The sequence below is a fragment of the Hyperoodon ampullatus genome (genome assembly GCF_949752795.1).
Source record: "Hyperoodon ampullatus genome assembly, chromosome: 11".
Taxonomy (NCBI): Eukaryota; Metazoa; Chordata; class Mammalia; order Artiodactyla; family Ziphiidae; genus Hyperoodon; species Hyperoodon ampullatus.
In genome coordinates, this window is record NC_136924.1 from 37,731,923 (window position 1) to 37,756,065 (window position 24,143).

Here is a 24,143-nt window from a genome sequence, read left to right on the forward strand (position 1 = left end):
AGCTCTAAAGGCAGAGGGTGGGGAGCTGTGGGCCACTGGGCCTGGGAGGGCTGATTTAGACTGGGCGTCAGCAATCTGTAAGCTGAGACCCTAAGTTGAGAGTAGGGCAGGGGCAGGGTGTGTGGGTAGAACAATTCCAGAGGGCAAGGTATGTACAAAGGCCCTGAGGCTGGGAGGAGCTCAGAGTATAGGAGGGACCAAGTGGAGGGGGCCCAGTGGGGCTGGAACAGTAGATAGAAGCCAGGGCACCTAGTCCCTGGTGAGGTCTTCATCGTAAGAGTGTTGGGAAAGCACTGAAGGCAGATAGCACTGATTTCATTCATTAATTCAGAAGATATTTATTGAGTGCTTCTGTGTGCCCATCATAGAATTGATCTAGGCACTGGGGACACAGCAGAGGGAGAAACAGCCAAAGAGCCCCACCCTCATAAAACTTGGTCTAATTGGGGGAGACAAACAAAAAGGGGTAAACAAAAAGTGATCAGTGCCTTGGAGAAGGGAGCTGGGGAGGCCAGGCTATTGGTGGGGGGTGGATGGGTTTCAGGGTTTTTAAATTTTATTTTATTTATTTATTTTAAACCTAACCTTTTTTTTAAAGATTTTTTTTTGATGTGGACCATTTTTAAAGTCTTTACTGAATTTGTTACAATATTGCTTCTGTTTTATGTTTTGGTTTTTTGGCCATAAGGCATGTGGGCTCTTAGCTCCCGGGCCAGGGATCCAACCCCCGCTCCCTGCATTGGGAGACAAAGTCTCAACCACTGGACCACCAGGGAAGTCCCTGGGTTGCAGTTTTAAACAGTAAATAGTGAGAGGGAGATACATGAGCAAAGACCCAAAGGAGATGAGGAGTGAACTATGAGGAGGTCTGGGGGACCAGGCAGAGGGAACAGCCAGTGCAAAGGCCGTGAAGCAGGAGTGTGCCCAGTGTGTGCGAAGAACAGCCAGGAAGCCAGCACGGCTGGAGAGGGCCGTGCAGGGCGCCTCTTCCCACCTGCCAGCGGTGATGGGGAGGCAGGGAGTCATCCAGGCAGATCTTATACAGAGTTCCCAGATCTCGGGCTCCTGCCTCATTCCTGGAGCCAGAGAAACTAAGGCTCCCTTTTGTTTTCTGCTGATAGTGGCACGATTGTGCATTATAGGGCAACTCTGGGGAGACCCTGGCTGGGTATGTTATGGGGTATCTGCGTTCCTTCCTTCTCTTCCCACAGTGACTGCCCTGGTTCAGGTCACATCCCACTCTTCCGGGTCGTGGCTGGCCTCCCCTCCTCGTCCCCTTGACACTGTCTGGACTCCTCTTCCTGTCCTCCAACACTGCTGCTGGATGAACTCTGACAGCCTGGCCTCGTGGGGCTCTCCCCAGCTTAGAAACCCTCAGTGGTTGTAAATTAAAGTATCTGAGGGACTTCCCTGCTGGTCCAGTGGTTAAGGCTCTGCACGCTTTCACTGCTGAGGGCCTGGGTTCAATCCCTGGTTGGGGAACTAAGATCCAACAAGCCACACAGTGCAGCCAAATAAATAAATAAATAATAAAATATCTGTTTAAAAGTACTGTTATTAATCATCATCCGGATACTGTAGCCTGACATTCAGGCCACTCCACGGTCTGCTTCCAACCTCCCTCTCTGTCCTCAGCATCTTCTCCACACGCGCCAGACGATGTGTGCGCACCCATCCCCTCGGCTCCGTGGTGAGCTCACTCAAGAGTGGAGACGTGGGCGTCCTCTCACTGATGGCGTGACCTAGAGGAAATGATGTCATGTCCTAGCCTTATGTCCGCTCTGTACAAGGGAGATGACAGTCGTGCCCGGTTCCCAGGGTGGTGGTGCGGATGGGATGAGGGCGGTGGTGCCCGAGGCAAGGCCAATGCTCGCACCCCTTCCCTCCAGCCAGCTCACAGGTCTCTTCTAGGACCAGGGACAGGGAGCCTGCCTGCAGGTCCTCGCAGGCAGTGAGGGGGTGCGTAGTGTGTCAGCTGTTCATCACAGCAAGCAGAGTGGCACTGGGCACGCACAGCAGGTGCTCAGAAGATCTTTGTTGAATGACTAAATGACCATGGCCAAAGGGCCACAGCAGATGTGGGTGGAATGCCCAGCTCCACAAGGGCCAACCCTCGGTGTCCACGGAGTCTGTAGCCAGGGGACCAGAGATGGTGCCGTGCGTGGCAGTGGCCACCCCGGCCCCTGCCAAACCAGTCACCCAGCCCTGCAACCTTTCTGGGGCCCCCACCACATGCACAGAGGCCAGGGCTGGTCACAGTGATGGGGGTCTGCGAGAAGCCCAGGCAGAGTGGACTCCACGGTGGAGGGGACCAGCTCAGACCCTGCCCCGGCGCACTAGCCTGGTGCCATACGTGTGTACAGGTGTGCGCCCGTGCACCCACCCCCGACATCCACCACACTCTCCCACACCCACATACCACACTCCCACACATAGTGGCCTCAGGACACACTGCGACAGGGGGAGTGTCCCAGCCAGATCCCCTGACCTTCTGTAGGTTCTTCATAGACACTGCGCGCGAGCCTGGCCATGGGGATCCCCGCGGGATTCTCCAGTGTCGGGGGTACCAGCCAGGCAGTCATTCCACACGCGTGTCTGGGCGTGGAGACTGCATGTGCTGTGCCCACAGGGAGCTTCTTACGGCCTGGGCAACAGCAAGGGCCTGTGGGCACCGTGTCTGTGCCAAAGCTGCCTCTTGGCAGCGTGGGGAGCAAGACACAAGGAGGGCTGTGGGCTTCCCGGTGGCGCAGTGGTTGAGAGTCTGCCTGCCGATACAGGGGACACGGGTTCGTGTCCTGGTCTGGGAAGATCCCACGTGCCGCGGAGCGGCTGGGCCCATGAGCCATGGCCGCTGAGCCTGCGCATCCGGAGCCTGTGGTCCGCAACGGGAGAGGCCACAGCAGTGAGAGGCCCGCGTACCGCAAAAAAAAAAAAAAACAATGGAGGGCTGTGAGTTCTAGGACCAGACAGAGCCTGAGGCAGCCTTGGCTTCAGTCTCACCTTGGATGTCACAGAGCCAGGCTGGCAGGATTGGGGCAGGTAGAGAGGAGGGAGCAGCTCGCACAAAGGTGTGCAGGCAGGTGGGGAAGTGCACGCCACAGCCCAGAGCTGGACACGAGCCAGGCAAGTCCACTCGGGCCAAATGTGGAGGCCAGTGAACGAGAACACTAGTTTACCCAGGCCAACCTCCTGGTGGCTTGGATTTAAAATTCGATGCTACACATTTAACAAACACGGCACTTCCTGTGTGTCAGGCACAGTTCTAAGCTCTGTACAAATGTCAAGTGATCTCATCCTTTATTTTTTTAATTTATTTATTTATTTATTTATTTATTTATTTATGGCTGTGTTGAGTCTTCGTTGCTGTGCACGGGCTTTCTCTAGTCTAAGCTCTGTACAAATGTCAAGTGATCTCATCCATTTATTTATTTATTTATTTATTTATTTATTTATTTATGGCTGTGTTGAGTCTTCGTTGCTGTGCGCGGGCTTTTTCTAGTTGCGGCGAGCGGGGGCTACTCCTCGGTGTAGTGCATGGGCTTCTCATTGCGGTGGCTTCTCTTTGTTGCGGAGCAAGGGCTCTAGGCGCACGGGCTTCAGTAGTTGTGGCACGTGGGCTCAGTAGTTGTGGCTCAGTAGTTGTGGCGCATGGGCTTAGTTGCTCGGCGGCATGTGGGGTCTTCCTGGACCAGGGATCAAACCCATGTCCCCTGCATTGGCAGGGGACCACTGTGCCACCAGGGAGGTCCTGATCTCATCCTTTTTAAGGTAGAAGGAGGTGCATGACTGTATCATCCTCACTTTACAGATAAGGAAACGGGCCCAGAGGGGATGAGGAGCTTGGCAAGGCCATAGGGCAAGCTTGGGCCCAGCTTTCCCTCCAACAGAAGGTCCACGGGTGGCAGTGGGATCCCACCTGGGCTGGTTCAGCCTGGGGCTGTAACTGGGGGAGGGGACACTGGTGATTCAAGAGTGGCACTTGCAGCTTCGAGCTTCGAACTCTCCCTGCCTGGCACATGCGTGGAGGGCTCTGTAAAACACCTCCCTTGACGGGTGAGGAGATGGAGCTCAGGGGTTATATCCCTTCCCCTGAGGGCATTCCGGCAAGGGGCAGATGTGAGGCTTGTCTGACCCCACTCCCCCTGCCTCTGGCCTGTGCCCATCCAGCCCCCTGGTTAATTAGCATCAGCAGTAGTCACTTGGGGAGGGGCCTTGAGTGCTGGGCACCGTGGCCTTCCCAGCCTGTGTCTGTCTGACCTGCCCTGTCCTCTTCTCCACAGGGATCTTCCAATGGATTGGGGTCCATAGATGACATCGAAACAGGTAGTGTCCCTGACATGAGAGGATGAGGTGGAAATGGGCCCTGGGGAGAGCTCAGCCCCTCCCTGCCAAGACCCCCAGAGGTCAGATGGGTCAAGCACCTGCCAACCCCAGCCCTGTAGACAGGGCTCCTGGGGGCTCCCTCCCCTGGGGACTACCTGAAGCATGAAAGAAAATAGTGGGTTCAGGAAAACAGACTCCCCTGCAGGGCGGGGAGAGCGTCACTCCAGCCTGGGAGGGTGAGGGGCTGCCTCAGTGGGGTAGCAGTGGCCCTACCCCCCCGCCGGGAGTCCAGCTTTCTCCAAGTCCTCCTCTCCCTTTCTCTTCCTCACTGGCTTCCAGGAGGGGTCACATTTTAAAAGTGTCCTTGAGAGAGGGCATTGCATACCCCAGCGGTGGGCTATTCAGGCACTGACCAGGCCCATCCGAGGAACACTGCAGAACGGAAGGCCCCTCTCCCACCCCACGGGGCTTCCCTTCGCTACGGCCTAGCCTCCCCCGATGGGGTCAGGCCAGCAGGGCAGGCAGGGCTCCCGGCGGGAGCCAGGGAAAGGGGGGAAGGTGTTGGAGGCGGACCTCAGGCCCTAGGACACCACCCCCGACTCCCACCAAGCAGGACCCCCTGCAGCTACTGAGCCCACCCCCATCCACAGACTGCTACATGGACCTGCGAGGCTCCCCGGCCCCCCTCCCTTCCCCGCCCCCCATGCCCCTCTTCCCTCACGTTCTGGACCTGCTGGCCCCCCTGGACAGCAGCAGCGGGGCCCTCCCCGGCACCGAGAGTCTGGATGACTTCTCCGATGGGGACGTCTTCGGTCCGGAGCTGGACACCCTCCTGGACTCACTGGTGAGCCGTGCTGCCCCCTCCTTTTCCCGGAACCCTTCTCCCCCCTGGGACCCCATCACATCCATCCTCACATCCCGTGTCGGGGGGAAGGAAGGCCTCATCTCACGTCGCAGTTGCAGAAACGGAGGCCTCGGGGGTAGGGGAGGGACTCGCTCTGGATAGAAACACAAAAGTGCAGAACACTGGTCCAGAAGGGACTGTAAAGCTCCCTGGCTCCACCTGTGGGACAGGTCAGGACTGAGGCCACGGGGGTGTGAGGTGGGGAGCCTCACCCCGGCCTGCCCAAGCCTGGGCGCTCGCATTCTCCTCCAGCCCCTCCCTCTCCTCCCTCTGTTCCCACCTTGCAGTCTCTGGTGCAGGGTGGCCTGCCTGGCAGTGGCGTGCCCAGCGAGTTGCCCCAGCTGATACCCGTGTTCCCCGGCGGGACCCCGCTGCTGCCACCTGTGGTGGGTGGCTCCATCCCCGTCTCCAGCCCACTGCCCCCTGCCTCCTTCGGCCTCGTCATGGACCCCTCCAAGAAGCTGGCTGCCTCGGTACTGGATGCCCTTGACCCACCAGGCTCGGCGCTGGACTCCCTGGACCTGCTGCCGTACTCGGAGACCCGACTGGACACCCTCGACAGCTTCGGGTCAACCCGTGGCTCCCTGGACAAGCCCAGCTCCTTCATGGGTGAGGCCTGGAGGGGCACACTCACCCCCACCCCCTGTGCAGTTGGGATTACAACTCTTGTTTTGCCTCATGGTCTGGGGCCACGTCTTCTGGCTTTGTGTCTCCTGTAGTGCCCAGCACAGGGCGGGGCTGAGGCCTGAGGGGCTGGGTGTCTTGTTTAAGGTCACAGAGCAGGGCTGGGGTAGTCCAGGATTCCAGACTTGCAGTGTGGTGCTCTTCACCCAGCCTTCCAGGGCCCTGGGTTCACCAGATTGGTGGGTGGATGGTCCTGAGGCTGGGGGGAGGGGTGCCAGGTCATGGACTCCTCCAGCACCACTCTGACCTAGGGACCCCGCAAGGAAACAGACCCGCCTGGGCCTCTGCAGGATCGGCTTTCCGACAGTCAGACCTAGCTCGGGGCGCTCACTGCCAAGGGGTGTGCGTGGGGCTGCAGGGGGCACAGATGGGCTTCACAGAGACTTCCTGGAGGAGGTGATAGCTGAGCAGAGTCATGTGCTGGCAGAGGAAGCAGTGCAACACAGGCCTAGCGATAGAGGGCCTGGCGGATGAGCAGTGGAGTTGGCCGGAGGGGGAGTGGGTTGGGGGCCTTGAAGGCCTGAGGCTAGTCTCACCGGGCCCGCGAGCCAAGCTGAGGAGCTCGGGCTTTCTCCCGGGGGCTGTGGGGGTGCAGAAGGTGTAAGCACAGGGTGGACACGCCCAGGCTGGGACGTTTCTCTGTCCCCGGGCGGTGGCCCAAATGGGAGAGGATGTGTGGCCTGGATGGCTTCTCCAAGTTAGAAATACGGAAGAGAAAGTCCTCGGAAGGTCCTCATGCCCTTCAGAGCAGGGCAGGTGACCCCTGTGTCTTCTTGCCCAGAGGAAGCCAACTCACAGGACCATCGTCCCCTGAGCAGTACTCAGAAACCAGCCCCCTCGGTGAGTGACTCGGCGAGAATTGGTGCGCAGGTACCTCGTGCTCTCCAGGGGATGGAGGGAAAGTGGTTGTGGTCTCCAGAGTCAGGGGTGAGCCCTCAGCGTGGGATAAGGTGCTGCAACCCCCAAGGAGGCCAAGAGCGGACGGGCCAGAGATGGTCTCTTCCCAGCCCTTCCAAATCCTTCCTGGCCCAGCCGTGTGCTGGGAGGGTGAGCAGAGGGCACCGCCCGCCCTTGTCTGGCCAAATCGGACATCGAGGCTCAGAGGAGTTAAGTAACCTCTCCAGGGTCAGTAACATCCGTGGTCTCAGGACTCAGCCAGGTTTGAGTTGAGGACAGCACTTGACCAGGACTTAGGTGGCCTGTACTCTGGCCTTGGCCTAGACATTAGCTGTGTGGCCCTGGGGAAGCCACCTAACCTCTCTGAGTTTTGCCTTCTTCCCCATCTGTTGATGCCTTGGGGGCTTGGGAGAGAGGATGGGAATGGGGGAGGGCCTGTGCTTAGGCCCCAATCAGGGCCACTCCTGTTTCTCCACTTTCATGTTGGGTTTTAACTCAAGGAAAGGTTCTGGGCCAAGGTCACTGTCACCCTGATCTAATCCTGCTGGATTCTTGGATCATGTTACAAGGGGCTCCCCGGCTGGGAGGGTGGAGGAAGAGGGAGGGTCCTGGGCTGCAGTTCTGCTCTTGGGTGGGATTGGGGGATGTCACAGTGCCCCCCAACCTCTGGTGCCCAGGCTGGTTCTGATGGCACCAGCCATCGTCCAGCGCCCCAAATGGCCAACCTCCCCCTGTCACAGCCAGAGCCTTCCATGCCCAACACCGCCTTGCTCATCAAGAACCCCTTGGCTGCCACCCACGAGTTCAAGCAGGCGTGCCAGCTCTGCTACCCCAAAACAGGTAAGGTCACACCTTCATACTCCACCCCTCTGCCCAGAGATGCCGGGAATCTCAGGAGTGTAGAATCCCAGAATGACAGAACCCTAGTGTACCAGTCAGAGATAAGTACGGGAAGACAGAAGCCCCACCGGCTACTCCGAGCAGACAGGGATGTCATGTGGGAGGCAGGGACTTTGAAAACTGCTGGAAAGCCTAGAGGAGTGGAAGCCTGGAGATTCCACCGGGCCTTTGGGCTACTTCTCCACAAGCTGAAACCCAGAAGCCAGGGTCCACCACTCTCACACAGAGCCCAGGGGGCTGCCGGGATTGCTGGCCGGCATCACAGCCACCCCACAGCCCAGAGGCTGAGGAAGGCAGGGTCCAGCTGGCTGCTGCAAAAACACATCTGCCGAGGAAAGGCGGCCTGCACCTCTGTCCACATCCTCTCCATCCACCTCTTGCTGGGTGAATTCAAACCTTGCCTAGAACCCAGGGGGCAGAGGAGTCTGGGAAATGTACTTCCTAGGCTTCCAGCCCTCAAATCCAAGGGAGACTGTAGGAGCAATTCAAAGTAGATGCCCAGTGTTGGTAGACACTTTTCAGCACACCTAGAATTTCAGAATTCTAGAATCATCTTTTTTTTTTTTTAATTTATTTAATTTTGGCTGCATTGGGTCTTCGTTGCTGCACACGGACTTTCTCTAGTTGTGGGGAGTGAGGGCTACTCTTCGTTGCGGTGCACGGGCTTCTCACTGTGGTGGCTTCTCTTGTTGTGGAGCACGGGCTCCAGGTGCGCAGGCTTCAGTAGTTGTGGCACACAGGCTCAGTAGTTGTGGCTCGTGGGCTCCAGAGCGCAGGCTCAGTAGTTGTGGCGCACGGGCTTAGTTGCTCCTCAGTGTGTGGGATCCTCCCGGACCAGGGCTCGAACCTGTGTCCCCCGCATTGGCAGGCGGATTCTTAACCACTGTGCCACCAGGGAAGTCCCAGAATTTCAGAATTCTAGACTCTAAGACTTGTGGTATTTCATTTGCCAGAATCCCATAGTTCCGACATTTTAGAATATTCTCTTGGTATCTCAGGGTTACAGATCTTACCAGTCTAGAGTTCTCCCTCTCAGAGGTGCTGACGTTGACAGGACCTCAGAGGTCATCTAGTTGCTGTTGTCCACCCCCTCCCCCTCACACGCATGTCACCCCTGACAGAGTCGTCCTGCCAAAGCCCGCGGCCCCATGGGGATGGGGAGCAGAGCGCCATCTTGCTGGATGGCTATGCCTGTGAGGAAGTTTCTTCCTGGCACAGACCACGCCAGCCTCCCTGATCCGTACGCCCACTGCTTGCTACCCCCTGTGCTGGGGAAGCAGAGCCGCTGAACACCTGGTGCTGGCCCAGCCATGTCACATGGGTCCCCACAAGGGACCTTGGTCCTCTTGGTCATTTTGGGGAGACCCCCCCACCCCACTGTTGGGAAGAGGAGGCCTTTGGTCAGAAGATTTGAGAGCACCAGGGAAGAGGCAAAGGAGCAGGGGAGGGAGGCTGAGTCTGGCAGCGCTTCTCCGGGGCAGGAAAAGAAAGGGACAGAGGGCTTCCCTGGTGGCGCAGTGGTTGAGAGTCCGCCTGCCGATGCAGGGGACACGGGTTCGTGCCCCGGTCCAGGAAGATCCCACATGCCGCGGAGCGGCTGGGCCCGTGAGCCATGGCTGCTGAGCCTGCGCGTCCGGAGCCTGTGCTCCGCAACGGGAGAGGCCACAACAGTGAGAGGCCCGCGTACCGCAAAAAAAAAAAAAAAAAAAAAAAAAAAAAAAAAAAAAAGAAAGGGACAGAGCCTGCTCTCTACCAGGCACTGTCTTCGTAATTTGTTCCAAGGAAACACTGAAGTGGTCAGACTCACTGTAGAGTCGGGGTGGTGGTGGAAAGGGGGTGGGTGCTGAAAAGGGGTTCCCCTCTGCCCAAGCCCCCTGTCCCCAGGGAGCATATGGCAGGGAAGAGATGGCAGGAGCTGGCGGGAGGCCCAGGGGAAGGAGGTGGGCTTTTAGGCAGCAGGGCAGCCAATCCCCATTGCTCAGGCCCATTGGCTGTCACCCTTCAGTTCTGCTTCCGGAACCAGTCCCTGTCCTCCCTGCCCCCACAGGCCCCAGGGCGGGCGACTACACCTACCGTGAGGGCCTTGAGCACAAGTGCAAGCGGGACATCCTGCTCGGCCGCCTCCGGAGCTCCGAGGACCAGACCTGGAAGCGGATCCGGCCCCGGCCAACCAAGACCAGCTTCGTGGGCTCCTACTACCTGTGCAAAGGTGGGTGGGCTGCAGCAGGGGCAGGTGGCATGGCCCAGGCCCAGCTTCTCACGCCCGGCCGCAGCTCTGCCCCTCGTCACAGGCAGACAGGTAGACAGACAGGTGTGGTCCATGAAGGAGGGATTCCCATCTCAGATCGAGCAGCTCCTGCCCTGACCAGCTCCACAGACAGGTGGGAGTGTTTGGATGTTAGGCTCAGGCTGGGGCCTCACCAGCAGAATGCGCTCCCGGGTGCAAGGCTCAGGTGGTTCACGGAGAGCTAGTTTCTGTTACACTGCAGGGTCCCAAAGGGCTGTCGGAAGGACATGGAGAGAGAATCCATGTTAAAGCACTGGGGACTGGCCCATGGTAAGGGCTTGATAAATATTAGCTTTTAAAGTTTAATATGTTGTCATTTTCCTCACTTCTGGCTCATGTCACTTGGTTGACATTTAGTGGACATTTGGCAGGTACCTCATTTGCTTTCTTCTACTCCCGAGCAGCCAAGCATCTCAGTGCAGTCTGCACAACAGGACATGAACAGTCTTGATATTGTTAAGTGCTTTATAGTGTCGCCCTTCTGTACCCACCATCACACATCCTCATGACAACTCTGGGTGAGGAAGGAGACTTTGGGAGTCCACTCCAGGCTCCGCCTTTGTCCCCCGACCCAGCCCGTGGCAGTAGCCCACCCAGGCTTTCTGGATCAGCTCTTTGTCTTCCCAGGTGAACCTTAAAGACTTGTCATTTCTGAGTTCGCAGGCCTCTGCCAGCCATGCCCTGGCCAGCGTGGATGAAGTCCCAATTCTGTTTTGTTTTGTTTTGTTTTTTGTAACTATCACTACCAGTGGACTGAAAAAAAATTTTTTTGATTGAGATGGTAAAATTTTCTTTCTTTTTTTTTTTTGCTGCTCGTATACTGATTTTTTTTTTTATTGGAAGTCCCAATTCTATGAGGCCTACAAGTCCCCGTCTGTCCTAACCTTTCCCCAGATGCGCTGAACCCTGACTCCTCTGCACATGCTGTGCCCTTTGAACTTGGTCACCCTCTGCTCCTCCTTCAAGCAGCACCTGGATCTCAGGAAGCCCTTCCCTTCAGGCCTCCCTGCTGGGTGCGGAGCTGGTCGCAGTGCAGAGCAGTCTGTGGGGTCACCTACCTGGCCATCTGGCCTGCTCGTCCTCGTGTGCCTGCAAGCTTGGCAGGGGGCTGGAATGGGGCAGACTTAGAAAGAGGGTGAGGGAGGGAGAAAAAGAAAGAAAAACAGTTCCCACCCCCAGGAAACGGCAGGTCTCTGGATTATAAACGTGCTGCCTTCCCTGCTCCCTGGCCCCCAGGGGTTTTATTTATTGTTTCACTTAATCCACACAACAACCATGTTCTCCGTTTATGGACAGACAGCTAAGGCTCAGGAATAACGGGATCCCAGCCCAAGTCTGCTGGACCCCAAGGCCCATGCCTTCCTGAACCAGTGGTATTTTCCTGGTGCAGAATAATAATAATGATAAAACGGCTTGTATATGTCTACAAAGCCCTTTTCCCACCTGTCCTCTTGCCTGACCCATACGAGGCAGCCTTGTGGGGTGGTGGAGCCACGGCGACCGCCATGCTTTGCACGGGAAGGTGCAGATCCGGCCCCCACACCCAAATGTAGGACAAAGAAGGGCCTGGCCTGGGAAGCGCTTCCCCCGAGCTCCGCCGCTCCACCCCTGCCAAGCCCTTCTGCTCCGCAGGCCCCACCAGGGGTGCTGTGGGCTGCCATCCTGCCTGGCGGAACGTGTGTCCTGTTGCCTCTTTGCAGACATGATTAACAAGCAGGACTGTAAGTACGGGGATAACTGCACCTTCGCCTACCATCAGGAGGAGATCGACGTGTGGACGGAGGAGCGGAAGGGCACCCTCAACCGCGACCTGCTCTTCGACCCACTGGGGGGCGTCAAGCGCGGCAGCCTCACCATCGCCAAGCTCCTCAAGGAGCACCAGGGCATCTTCACTTTCCTCTGTGAGGTACCGGCCCCTCCACAGTCGATTCACAGACGGGGCTGGGGAGGGGCTCCCCCGGGCTCCACTGTGGACTGTCGGCCCTGGGACCCGCAGGTTTTGGAGGCCTGACCTTAGAATCCACAGGTCCTGGGAGTTTCAGAAAGTTAGTCCCATCGCGCTAGAGCCCAGATCCTATCCGGTCCCCTCATTGTTTGGAGCTGGAAACTGAGGCCAGAAAGAGAAGTAACCACATCTGCTCTTTGCTTCCTGCCATCATAGGCCAGACTCAGGTGCTCTAGGAACTCATCCCAATCCGCCCCCATGCCTCCTCGTCCAGCTGTGCTGGCTTCAATGGCCACTGCACCTTTCTGCCCACTTCCCTGCCTATGTCCACGCTGTGCCCTCTCCCTCGGGTGCCCTCCCCGTGTGTCTACGTCTTGGACCCTCTGAGGCTCAGCTCTGATCCCAGCAGCTCCACCAAGCTGTTCATTTCCTCCCCAAAGCTGTCACGGAAGACGCTGCTGGCCCCTGCCTCCCCACCCAGGCGTAGTGTGATGAGGGCAGGGACGGTGTCGGGTCCATCTCTGTGAAGTGAGGGTGCTGGGTCCAGGTTGCTGGCAGGGTTCAGTGCTGCTCGGCCAGCCCCCATCCATCACACAGCCAGCCCTTCCCTCCGACTCTTAGAGCAGGTGGGCTGCCCTCTCCCTTCAGGGGATCACAGCCCACAGCCTAGTGGCTGCATATACTTTACAAAGCACCTGCAGTTCTATTAGATCCTTTTCCAGCTTCACAGTGAAGCTGTGGGACAGAGCAGTTGTGGTTTTCCCCAGGTTACAGTTGAGGAAACTGAGGCTCAGAGATATGGAGTAACCCCTGCCCCAGGCGTTTGGGTGGTGGGGTCAGAGAGGTGGGGGCCACAGACCCTGGGATTCCCTTCCTCACTCCCCTGACTCAGGGCAGGGCTTGCAGGAACCCAGTCTGTCCCTCCTGGGTGGCCATGCTGGATCCCAGCCTACCCCCTCCCTGGGCAGATCTGCTTTGACAGTAAACCCCGGATCATCAGCAAAGGCACCAAGGACTCTCCGTCTGTCTGCTCCAACCTGGCTGCCAAGCATAGCTTCTATAACAACAAGTGAGTGGGACCCACAGCCGGGCCCATGGCCAGGCCTGGGGTGGGGCGGGTGGAGAGTCCCCCTGGGGCAGCTTGGATGCCTGGGGAGCAGAGGGTGGGCCTAGGATGTCAAGGCAACGGGTAGGATTTGGGACTCAGGTCCAGCATCCACCTGGAAAGGACAGAACCACATTTCTTGAGCATCTTCTATATTCCGAGCATTCTCTTGGGTATTTTAATGATCTCAGCAGTCCCGTGGGGAGGAGTGTCTCTGATGAAGATGAGAAAGCTGAGGCTTGGAAGCAGCTTACTCAGCCGGCAGGTGGGGGCCACATCCCTGACTCCCATCCAGCACCCTCCACTGTCCCGACATGGGCGTCGGACAGGGAGTGGGAGGGGCTGGGTGGGCTCCGGCACCCACCTGCGCTCCCTCTGACTCCTCTTGGCTGTGCCCCAGCATGGCTGATGGAGCCCAGGCCCTGGGGTCAGACAGAGTTGGGTCCAAATCCCAGCTTGGACAATGGTCTGTTTCATGTCCTCTGGCCACTGTGACCCTTGGTTTCCTCATCCGTAAAGTGAATGATGATCCCAGTCTCCTAGGGTTGCTATGAAGGTAATTAAAATTCCCAGCCCAGAGGAGATACTCGATTATTACTCCTCCGGGTGCAGGACCAAGTCTGGAGCATCGAGCTGGGGAACCTAAGAGAGATGCCCCCTTCTCCCAGCCTCGCAGCGGGTGGGGTCTGGTGCCCTCCTCCTGCTGGCAGCTGCGTCTTTGAGCTGTCCGCAGGTCGAGGCCAGGAGAGGGCCACGTAGCTGAGGCCCAAACCAGAACTCCCTGAGCGTAGGACCCCCACCTCTTCCCTCCTGTGCCAGCAATTAATAGGTGGGAGGCACCCAGGGAGGAGCCCCTCCCTTGGGTGAACGGCACTGACCCTGGGGAGGGGGCCCCGACCTGGAATGGGCGGGTTGCGGACTGCATTGTGTGCCCTCCATCCCACCCGCCAGGTGCCTGGTGCACATCGTCCGCTCCACCTCCCTCAAGTACTCCAAGGTCCGCCAGTTCCAGGAGCACTTCCAGTTCGACGTGTGCCGCCACGAGGTGCGCTACGGCTGCCTGCGGGAGGACAGCTGCCACTTCGCCCACAGCTTCATAGAGCTCAAAGTCTGGCTGCTGCAGCAGTACTCAGGTGAGGGCGAGGGGCTGCACAGTTCAGAGGAGGGCGGTGCCAGGCTATGGGGCAGCAGAGGAGCCAGTGCTTCCTGGATGTCACAGGACGCGCAGGCTCTGCATCAGGGAGCTTGCAGGCCCAGAAGACCCTGGGTTTCTCCCTGTGTGGCAGTGCCAGGGGGACATGCGGGGAGAAGGGCAGGGAGGCAGAGCCCCGCGGGCCACCTGGGGGGTCTGGTCATCAGCGGCCCCTCACTGAGCCTCCACTGGTCCTCTGTGAGGGTGTGATGTCAGCTCGGCCTCAGGGATGAGGAGGTGGAAAGCCGCTCGCTTTCTCACTCACCTAATGGGACTCCTTGAGCACCTGCGCCGTCAGGGGCTTGATCAAGAACGAGTCGGGGGCCCGGTGTGTGTACGCGAGGGCAAGGCAGACACTGTGATGGGGAGGTAATAGGCCCTACGTCCATCTGCTCTGGGGTGCACACTGTCCCCCACCGCCTGTCATCGTCTGCTTAGCAGCATTTTTGTTGTGTGTGTGGAACATAAAATAATGGCGCGTCTAACAATCATTGTCTTCTTCGAGCTGATGAAATAGGGTGATAGAATTTCAGATGTGCGTCAGTTCTGTGAGGAAAGTAAAGCAAGCAATAGGATGGAGAGGGACTCGGGGTGGGGGCATTTGGGATAAGATAGTCTGGGAAGGCTTCTCAGAGGAGGTGACATTTGAGCAAGGAAGGGCAGGAAGAGCATTCCAGGCAGAGGGAACAGCAAGGCTGGAGGCCCTGAGGCAGGAGCAAGCTTGGTACAGAAGGAAGGATGTCCTTCTGTGTGTGAGGATGTGAGGGCAGAGCAGCTTACCCCTGGGTGGGGGGCGTGTCAGAGATGAGGCCTAAGAGGTTGGCAGGGACCCGAGCGTGAAAAAACCTCTAGATGGTAAATAGAAATAGTTGGGGTTGTTCTAAATACGGTGTGCAGGGTTTGGGGGTAGGGGGTTGAGTAGGTGGAGTTGTATGACCTGATCGGTGTTTTTAAGAAGTTGCTCTGGCTGCTGCGTGGAGAACTGAGGGGCCAAGGGCAGACAGAGGGAGACCTGGGAGGGTGTGGCTCAAGCCAGGGTGGCAGCGGGTGGAAGTGGTAGAAGTGATGAGATTCTGGGTGTGTTTTGATGGTGGAGCCAACAGGAGCTGATGGACCAGTTATGAAGTATGAGATGAAGGACGGCATCAGGTCGACCCCAGTGGGGTTGCCGTGTTCTGAGGAGGGGAGACTGCAGGAGGAACAGGTTGGGGGGATCACATCAGGGCTCATGTGGGACGTGGGGAGTCTGAGCTGCCTGTTGGACTTCAAGCGGAGAGGTTAAGCAGGCCCCACTGCAAGGTCATGGGAGAGCCCTGGGCTAGAGGTACATCTATCAGCAAGAAGATGGATGTCAAGCACATGCCTGGCCCAGAGTAAGCCCCTGATGGTGAGTGGCCATGGCGGAGCAGTAACCATAGGACCAGGTCGAAAACTAAATCAGCTCTGGAAAAGGGACTAGAAGGCCGTAAGGGGTTGGGAGGAGGGTGGGCCTCATGGAAGAGGCTGTGAGCTGCCCCTCGGAGGTGGGCTCAGTGTCCACAGTCAGATTGGGAGGGTCTGGGCCACAAGGTTTGGGTATTTGCCCTTTGCTGACTGGCAGTGAAGGGCCCTGGCCCCTCGGTGATCTGGGGAGCCGGGCTGGGCCAGGCACAGAGCCTTAAGAACCAGCACGCTAGAGGCTGCCAAGCAGGGGTCAGGCTTGAGGCCCCACTGAGGGAGGCGGAGGCCAAGGGAGGGTGCTGAGCAGCTGGCCCAAGGGACAGGGCCACTGGCGTGGGTGCGAAGAGGCCCCTGCCGTGCTGCAGAGCCCACGTCTTGCTCCTGCATTTTATTCTCTGTGCGAGCCTGGAACAGGCCTCTGTTCCCAACTGCAGATGAACCAACAGGCCCAGACAGGATGAGTGGTTTCCCTGTTCCCCTCGCCTTTCCGCGGCCTAACTGGGGAGTGGGGCTGCTCCCTGGGCCTGGGGTGGCACCAGCACCTTGCAGACCCCCTGCCTTTCTCCTCACTGAGCTCCAGGGACGCTGTGTCTGCTCCCCCCTCGCCAGGCATGACCCACGAAGACATCGTCCAGGAATCCAAGAAATACTGGCAGCAGATGGAGGCACACGCAGGGAAGGCCAGCGGCAGCTTGGTAAGACCCCGGGCTGGCCTTGGGGGTGAGGTCAGCCCCCACGAGGGCCATCCCCCATCCCTTTACCTGGACATAATTTATTTACCAGAAAATTGTAAGAAGAGTATGAAGAATTTGTGTGTACCTTTTTCTGGATTCCCCAGATGTTAACATTTTACTACTTTCCACATTCACTTTGTCCTGTGTGTATGCGTGTGTACGTATACACATACACATTTATTTACAGAAATATACTTTTGTGAACCATTAGAGAGTAAGTTGTAGACATGATGCCCCATTACCCCTAAAAACTTAAGTGTAAAAATAAGGACTTCCCTGACTGTTCAGTGGTTAAGATGCCATGCTTCCAATGCAGGGTGCACAGGTTCGATCCCCGGTCGGGGAACAAAGATCCCACATGCCATGTGGCCAAAAAATAAATAAATAAGTAAGTAAATATAAGGACACTTTCTTACATAATAACCACAGTACAGTCATCAACATCACAAAATTCACATTGGTGTACTTATCCAAATTGTGGTGTACTATTATTCAGATTTTGTGAATCCTCCCCAAATCCCAGCAACACACTGCATTCATTTGTAGTGTCTTTAATCGCCTTTAATCTAGAGCAGTTCCTCAGTCTTTCTTTGTCTTTCGTGACATTGGCATTTTTGAAGAGGCAGTTGTTTTGTAAAAGGCCCGTCCCTTTGGGATTGTCTGATCAGGCAGGCACCTCATCTCCATCTGTCCCTTTACCAGCGATACCTTGGTAACTTGATTAAAGGTGCCTCCACAGTAAAGCTTTCTCTACTATGAAGTTACACTTTCCTCCTTTGTAATTAATGAATGTCTTCCAGGGAGGTCCTTTGAGACCATGTAAATGTCCTGGTATTCCTCAACCTTTTCCCCCACTGCTTGTATCACCTCCCACCCCTCTGGATCCTCACCCTGGTCCTGGGGACGTGAGCTGGGGCACAGTAGCGTTTGCAGGTGGGGAGACTGAGGCTCAGAACACGCTAGAGACTTGCCCGGGGCGCACGGAGCGGAGTAGGTCCCGGGTTCTCTGACAGCTTGTCTGGAGCTCGCTCAGCTCCCTCCCCCACTGCACTATCCCCATCACCCCTAGGGTTCCTCATATGAAATGGGGATCATAATCCTGCCTGCCATCTCCTGGGGCGGGTGTGAGGCTCACAGGAGCTGGCTACAGCTTGCCGAGTCCCTGCTCTGCACGGGGCCCTCGTCGCCCCTGATCCTCACACCCTCCCCAGGAGGTAGGGGTCATTGTAACTTTAGGTGACAGTGGGAATGGAAGGGTGGTCTCAGGGCCCAGGAGACAGTGAATGTGAGGTGAGGCCTCTCGCCATCCACACACGAGGGATGACTCCCTCACCATGCCAGGCCCACGCACTGGTCACCTTGGGAGAAGCCTGGGCCTCTGGCCCCTCTTGAGGCCTGCCTGGGTGTGGCAGCGAGCCAGGGAGCAGCGCAGGCTGGCCAGTGGGGTAGGCCTGGGCCGGTCTGGCTGACAGGGCTGCCGGCCCCCTTGGCCTTCCCCCTGTCTCCCGACCCCCTCGTTCCTGGTCCTTTTCCTTCCTCTCCCCTCTTCCTACTTGCTCCTGTCCTCTGCCCCCTCTCCTGTTCAGTCCTCTTCCCCAACCGCCACATGGTTTATTTTTGCTCCTGGCCAGGAGCCTGGCTGGGAAGCAGTGCGGGGCTCAGGCTGGACCTGCAGCGTCATCTGCTAAAGAGAGAACACTGAGTCTTCACCACCTCCTATCCCCCTGACCCCCCTGCATCCTGCTCACCCAAGATGCCACTCTCAGGCCTGGCTCAGGAATGGGGCTTCTGTGCCGGACCTGGCTGTGGCCCAGGCATGAGGCATCTTGCTTGCTTGCCATCAGAGGGTGGGGCCAGTGGCAGTGTGAGGCCAAGGACAGGATGCCAGGGTAGAAGCTGCTCGTGCCTGGTGCCCATGGTGCAGCTGTGCCATCCTAGAGAAAAGCATGAGCCCCTGCCTCGCACCAGGTCCCTATCCCCGGGCCACTTACCCGTGGCAGGGTTAGTCACCTCTCTGAGCCTCTGCTTCTGCTCAGTCAAATGGGAATGACCCCTGCCCCCCCAGGGCTGTCGAGTCTGTGCAGTTGTGAAAAGGAAGCTCAGTGGACCAGCATGGCTGTTCCCTAGAGCAGTGGCTAAGCCACAGCACCCCTCCGGACCCCACTTACCTCACCCGTGAAATGGGCCTTCTTACGCTTCTGTGAGAATCAGTGGAACATCTAGAAATCTATAGTGACACGGATAAACCTCCTGTCTGCTTTAGCCAGACTGTGTCCCAGTTACAGAGGCAGGATTTTACTTTGTTGTCGGGATGTGTATTATCCTGGGGCCGAGCCAGGCCGCAAGTCTCCCAGCCAGGGGTCAATCAGCACCCAACGAAGTGAGAGCCCCCTGCTGCTCAGGGGAGGCCCTGGGCTAGGCGGTGCCCAGGACACAGGTACTCCTGTGTCAGAGGAGGAAGAGCAGAGGGGTGACTCCACATCTGAGGCTCCAGGGAGGATGGGGAGGCTCTAGCTAACAGGAGGGACAGCAGGGTGGCCAGCACAGCTGGGCAAGGGGGCTGCAGGTGGCAGGAGGCAAGGCTGGGTGGGCACTTTTTCTGCCTCTCACCCCCCCACCCTTTCCCAGGCAGGGGTGCAGAAGAGCAGGCCCTCCTGCCTGCAAAGGAAGGGCTGAGGCAGAGGATGGGGAATGAACATGGTGGGGTCTTTGAGAGTCCAGGGCTGCCCAGAGGTCTGTCCCACCACCTGAGGCAGCCTCCTCCATCCCCACCCTCTGCAGGTGCATCGCACCTTCTAGGCCCTGCTCTCCACCAGGCCTGGCCCTCATAACTAGATGAGTCAGTCAACATGAGGTAATTCAGGTACTATGGGGGCCCATAGGATGGGCAGCTGCCACCTCGGAGAGCTTCAGGGAAAGCTTCCTGAAGGAGGTAGTGCTTGAGCTGGGTTTTGAAAGCTTTCAGAACTTTCACTGATGAAGAATGAACTGATGAAGAATGGAGAAGGGCATTCCACGCAGAGGGAATAGCATGTGCAAAAGCAGGGAGATGTGAGGTCGAATGCTGTGCCCAGGGACATGCCAGCAGCGCCAGTAAGCGGGCCCGTGGGAAATAGCCAGTTAAGGCAGAGAGCACTCCATCAGGAGTCCAAGGCCTGGCTCCCACCCTGAGAGGCCATGGGCCTGGAGTTAGGGGGTCACTTCCCACCACCAAGTGGTAATGGACCAGCCCACAAGGCTCCAGGTGGCCCTGATGCTCCCGGAGGCCACCTGTATATCAGACCCCGGGGCCTCAGCCTGGTGCCTGCGGCTTCATCAGGCCTTTTCTTCCGCAGGGTGCCCCGCGGACCCATGGGCCTAGCACTTTTGACCTGCAGATGAAGTTTGTGTGTGGCCAGTGCTGGAGGAACGGGCAGGTGGTGGAGCCTGACAAGGACCTCAAGTACTGCAGCGCCAAGGCCCGGCACTGGTGAGCCGGGTGCCGGGCGGGGGCACGGGCAGGGTGGGGACCACCTAAGCACCGCAGGCGAGGAAGCCGGGCTCTCCGTGGAGGTCACACAGCCTGCTCTATCCTGCAGTTGGACCAAGGAGCGGCGGGTCCTCCTGGTGATGTCCAAGGCCAAGAGGAAGTGGGTGTCAGTGAGGCCACTGCCGTCCATTCGCAACTTCCCACAGCAATACGATGTGAGCGCCGGGGTGGGGTGCAGGGTGGCAGCGGGACCTCGGATATGGGGCTGTGGGGCCCCAGGAGGGCTTGCCCGCTGGCGGGGCAGTGACACAGTCCTGCGGGACTCAGCAGGGTCTCCCCATGCCTGCCCTGCAGCTCTGCATCCATGCGCAGAACGGCCGCAAGTGCCAGTATGTGGGGAACTGCTCCTTTGCGCACAGCCCGGAGGAGAGGGACATGTGGACATTCATGAAGGAGAACAAGAGTGAGTGGGCAGGGCGGGGCTGACCCGGACAGCCCCCCTCGTCGGCAGGCCCAAGCGCACCTGCTGAGCCTCGCTTGGCCACCCGGACCCCACTCCAGCTGCACCGGGCTGAGCCCTCTCTGGGTCTCCAGTTGACCGGGCAGCCCAGCAGCAAGGGTCCTGTAGGGGTCGTGGGACAGAGCAGAGGGAGAATCCCCTCTCACCAGGCCCTGCATTCTCTATTGCCCACCAGTCCTGGACATGCAGCAGACCTATGACATGTGGCTGAAGAAGCACAACCCAGGGAAGCCGGGGGAAGGGACGCCCATCAGTTCTCGGGAGGGGGAGAAGCAGATCCAGATGCCCACGGACTACGCCGACATCATGGTAACACCCCATCCCCTGGGGGCCCTGGTCCGAGCCTGACCCGGAGGGGCTGTGCGGAGGGGCTCAGCCTCCCTGGGGGAAGTGGTCCCGGCAGAGGTGGGAGGAGCGGGCGCCCACGATGGCTGTGTCCCCAGATGGGTTACCACTGCTGGCTCTGCGGCAAGAACAGCAACAGCAAGAAGCAGTGGCAGCAGCACATCCAGTCTGAGAAGCACAAGGAGAAGGTCTTCACGTCTGACAGCGACGCTAGTGGCTGGGCCTACCGCTTCCCCATGGGCGAGTTCCGGCTCTGCGAAAGGTGCCCCCGGGAGGGCAGGGCCGGGCGGGCTGTGGGGTGGCCTGAAAAGGCAGAGGCCATGGCCAGCTCTGGCTCCACTTGGCCTGGAGGTGGCATGAGGCGGGGTGGGGATGTCCAGAAAGACACCTGCTCCTGGGTGTAAGGACCCAGGAGTGGGGCAGAGTGGCGTTGGAGGTGGGGACCCGTCCTCTGCAGCCCGGCATCAGATCCTCGCAAAGGCCAGGCCACGCCCGCTTTCCCCGGGGGCTGATGCTGCATGGGGAGAGGCTTGTCGGGGGAGGCGGAGTGGCCGGCCCCAGGTCCGGCAGCCCATGGAGGAAAGGGCACAGGGCTCGGGCAGTGAGCCTCCTGCCGCCCACAGGCTCCAGAAGGGCAAGGCCTGCCCGGACGGGGACAAGTGCCGCTGCGCTCACGGGCAGGAGGAGCTCAACGAGTGGCTGGACCGGCGCGAGGTGCTGAAGCAGAAGCTGGCCAAGGCCCGCAAGGACATGCTTCTGTGCCCACGGGATGACGACTTCGGCAAATACAACTTCCTGCTGCAAGAGGACGGGAATGCCACTGGTGCCGCCCCAGAAGCCCCTGCTGCTGCCACCGTCACTGGGGAGTAGGCCAGCTCCTGGCCATGGGTGAAGTCCTAGGATCGGGGGCAGGGGTGGGCACGGAGCGCCTGATAGGAGGGCCGGGGCAGGCCAGGGCTGGGGCTGGGGCTGGGTCCCCCGGCCATCCTCTCTGCCCCCACTGCCCCAGTGCATACCCAGGTGCACGAGCTGCAGCCCCACTCGGTCCCAGGGTCCTCATCCTGCTGAAGCCCTGGGCAGGTCCTCCCCTCCTCCACCCCGGCTCTCCTGGTTGTGGAGGGAGGGGCCTGGTTGACCCCTCCAGCTTCAGCCTACAGCTTTAACTTCCGTCTACTCCTAAAGGGGGCCCAACGCTCAGGGCTGGGGAGCCTGGGGTCCCCACTTGAATCTGCAGCAGAAGGGTCCTTCCCCCTGCCCCCCCCACCCCCCCACCTCCCCTGGGGGCAGATCAGGATAGAACAGAGGGCAGGAGGCCCCACCCAGCTTTAAAATGCAGCCCCAGGATGGACTGGGGATACTGTACAAGTCACTTACCCTCTGGGGCCTCAGTTTCCCCTCTGGTTGGAAGAGTGGGAGGGGCTGGGCTACATGATCTCTGGAGCCTGACCAAGGAGCGTGGCTCTCTGGTGAGGCCACCAGCCCAGCCCCTCTCCTTTGTGGGCCGCTGAATGTAGATTGTAGGTCGTCAGAGGCTTCAGAGATGACCCAGCCCAGACCCCCGTTTTGCAGATAGAAAAACAGGCCTAGAAGGAAGGAGTTCTCTACCCAGCATCTCCAGCCCACAGCATGGTAGAGCTGGAATGCAAACTGCGGCCACAAGACTCAGGGCCATTTATCAGCTGGAGCCCCCAGGCTCTTGGCAGGGATGTGACAGTCTCTGAATCAGCTGGGATCGCGGCAGCACCGCCCAGGGGTTGGTCGTGTCAGCGCCCTGTAGGGGGACAGTCCCCTCTGAGGATGGTCATAAGGAGTATAGCAGCAAAGGTCACTTCCCCATGGCTGCTCCCGGAGAGGTGGTACCCGGCAGGGCACCCGTGGGCTCAGGTTCTGCACGAGGTACTGGGGAGATGGGGAGGGTGGGCGGTCAGGGGACATGGAGAGAAGGGAGACTTGACCATGGGCACCATGGGCTACTCCAGGATCGGACACAGCCCCTCTTTCTTGGGGACTCAGAAGAGTCCTTTCCCTTTCTCCCCTAGACCCAGACATACAATTAGGACCATCCATCCCAGCCCCTCCCTGGTCCCGACCCTGCCAGCTGCCTGGGACCCCAGTTGACCCCCAACCCCTGCCCCCCCCAAGCCCTCTCCCATCCCTCTCGTCTGACGTGTCTGCGTGCACCCCCTCCTCTCCATCCCACCCCTTGTGGGCAGACCCAGCCTCCCCTGGTTCCCTAGACATTCCAGAACGCCCCACACCATTGGCACAAGGGGTGGGGCCCCCCGGAAGGAGCTGGGGACCGAGGCTGGAGTTGGTGGGAGGGTGAGACAGAGAGAATGGAATACCCTTTATTTCTCCTCCAACAAGCATTTCGAGTGTGCGTTGAGATGATGGCGGGCACCCTGGGCCGCAGAGAACCCTGTTCTCGCTGCCACTGCCCAGCCTTTTCCTGGTAATTGTGGCATGCATCCTTTCCTCTCCCTGCCCCTTCCCCCAGCAGGCCAGCACTGCGGAGTTTGGGTGCTGGTGGTGTGGCTGGAGGGGAGGAGAGGCCCAAGGTGGGGCCTGTGGCCGTGAATGTTGATGACACTTGTTTTCCCTGATCCGTGCTGTTGCAGTCTGTCGTCACCAGCCTCGTTTTTAGTGTGTATATATGTCGCCCCCGTGATGCATATATACACAGGTATTAAATATATCGCTCTATATAATATTACATATGTGTGTGGTATCCAAGGAATCACGTCTGATGAGGGCTAAAGATAAAGAACTTGGCCGGAAAATGCAGCCATCCTGCCATAATGAGGAGGGACTTTCAGGGTCATCATGCCATTTGCAAGGACTGAGGGACTGGAGCGAGGGGTCAGAGGTGATATGGGCAGCGGGGGCAGAAGCGGCCCCTGCCTGGGCCCAACTCCTCCTGATGGCGTCCAGACCACCCCAGCCTAGTGCGGAGAGAGCACGAGTGCTCGGGGAAGGAAAAGGATTGGTGTTTGTCTCCCACCCAAAAGAACAGGATTAGAATCCAGATTTTTCTTCTCCATCCTGTTATCCCTGCAGGGGCCTTGGGATGTGGTGCTCCCTGGCTTGGCCAGAGCTGGTTCCCCCGCAGGGTTGGAGGAAAGCGAGGGGCAGGCGGGGAGTAGGAGGTGTGGCACAGTACACTTTGAATGATGAGTGTGATTATTTCACTTGTGACTCGGAGAGGCTCAGAGAGTTGGCTCGGGCCTGTGCCCCTCACCGGCAGGCAGGGACAAGACATCATGGCAAATGTGGTGAAGGGGGGACAGGCACCCTTGATGTGAGTGTCCCTTTGGGATGGGGCAAAGAGGGATGCTGCGTTTCTCAGCTGGGCAGTGATAAATTTAATGGTCCTTTAAAAATGTCTGTGTATTAAAAAA

At 58.5% G+C, this 24,143-nt stretch overlaps 1 protein-coding gene across 1 annotated transcript in view; it reads left to right on the plus strand.

The window, feature by feature from the left end:
* The window catches only part of ZC3H7B (zinc finger CCCH-type containing 7B), a gene marked incomplete at its 3' end in the record, with an annotated part of 32,863 nt that extends 11,248 nt beyond the window's left edge, over positions 1 to 21,615 (plus strand). The window contains exons 7-22 of the mRNA XM_079714801.1: positions 4,281 to 4,323; positions 4,974 to 5,167; positions 5,515 to 5,836; positions 6,693 to 6,751; positions 7,549 to 7,648; positions 9,756 to 9,917; positions 11,696 to 11,901; positions 12,909 to 13,009; positions 13,997 to 14,178; positions 16,287 to 16,372; positions 19,747 to 19,880; positions 19,990 to 20,095; positions 20,235 to 20,343; positions 20,576 to 20,709; positions 20,844 to 21,007; positions 21,369 to 21,615. Of these exons, the coding sequence (XP_079570927.1) occupies positions 4,281 to 4,323; positions 4,974 to 5,167; positions 5,515 to 5,836; positions 6,693 to 6,751; positions 7,549 to 7,648; positions 9,756 to 9,917; positions 11,696 to 11,901; positions 12,909 to 13,009; positions 13,997 to 14,178; positions 16,287 to 16,372; positions 19,747 to 19,880; positions 19,990 to 20,095; positions 20,235 to 20,343; positions 20,576 to 20,709; positions 20,844 to 21,007; positions 21,369 to 21,615 (2,349 nt within the window). The remainder of the gene's footprint in view (positions 1 to 4,280; positions 4,324 to 4,973; positions 5,168 to 5,514; positions 5,837 to 6,692; positions 6,752 to 7,548; positions 7,649 to 9,755; positions 9,918 to 11,695; positions 11,902 to 12,908; positions 13,010 to 13,996; positions 14,179 to 16,286; positions 16,373 to 19,746; positions 19,881 to 19,989; positions 20,096 to 20,234; positions 20,344 to 20,575; positions 20,710 to 20,843; positions 21,008 to 21,368) is intronic.
* Between the last annotated feature and the right edge of the window lie 2,528 nt (positions 21,616 to 24,143).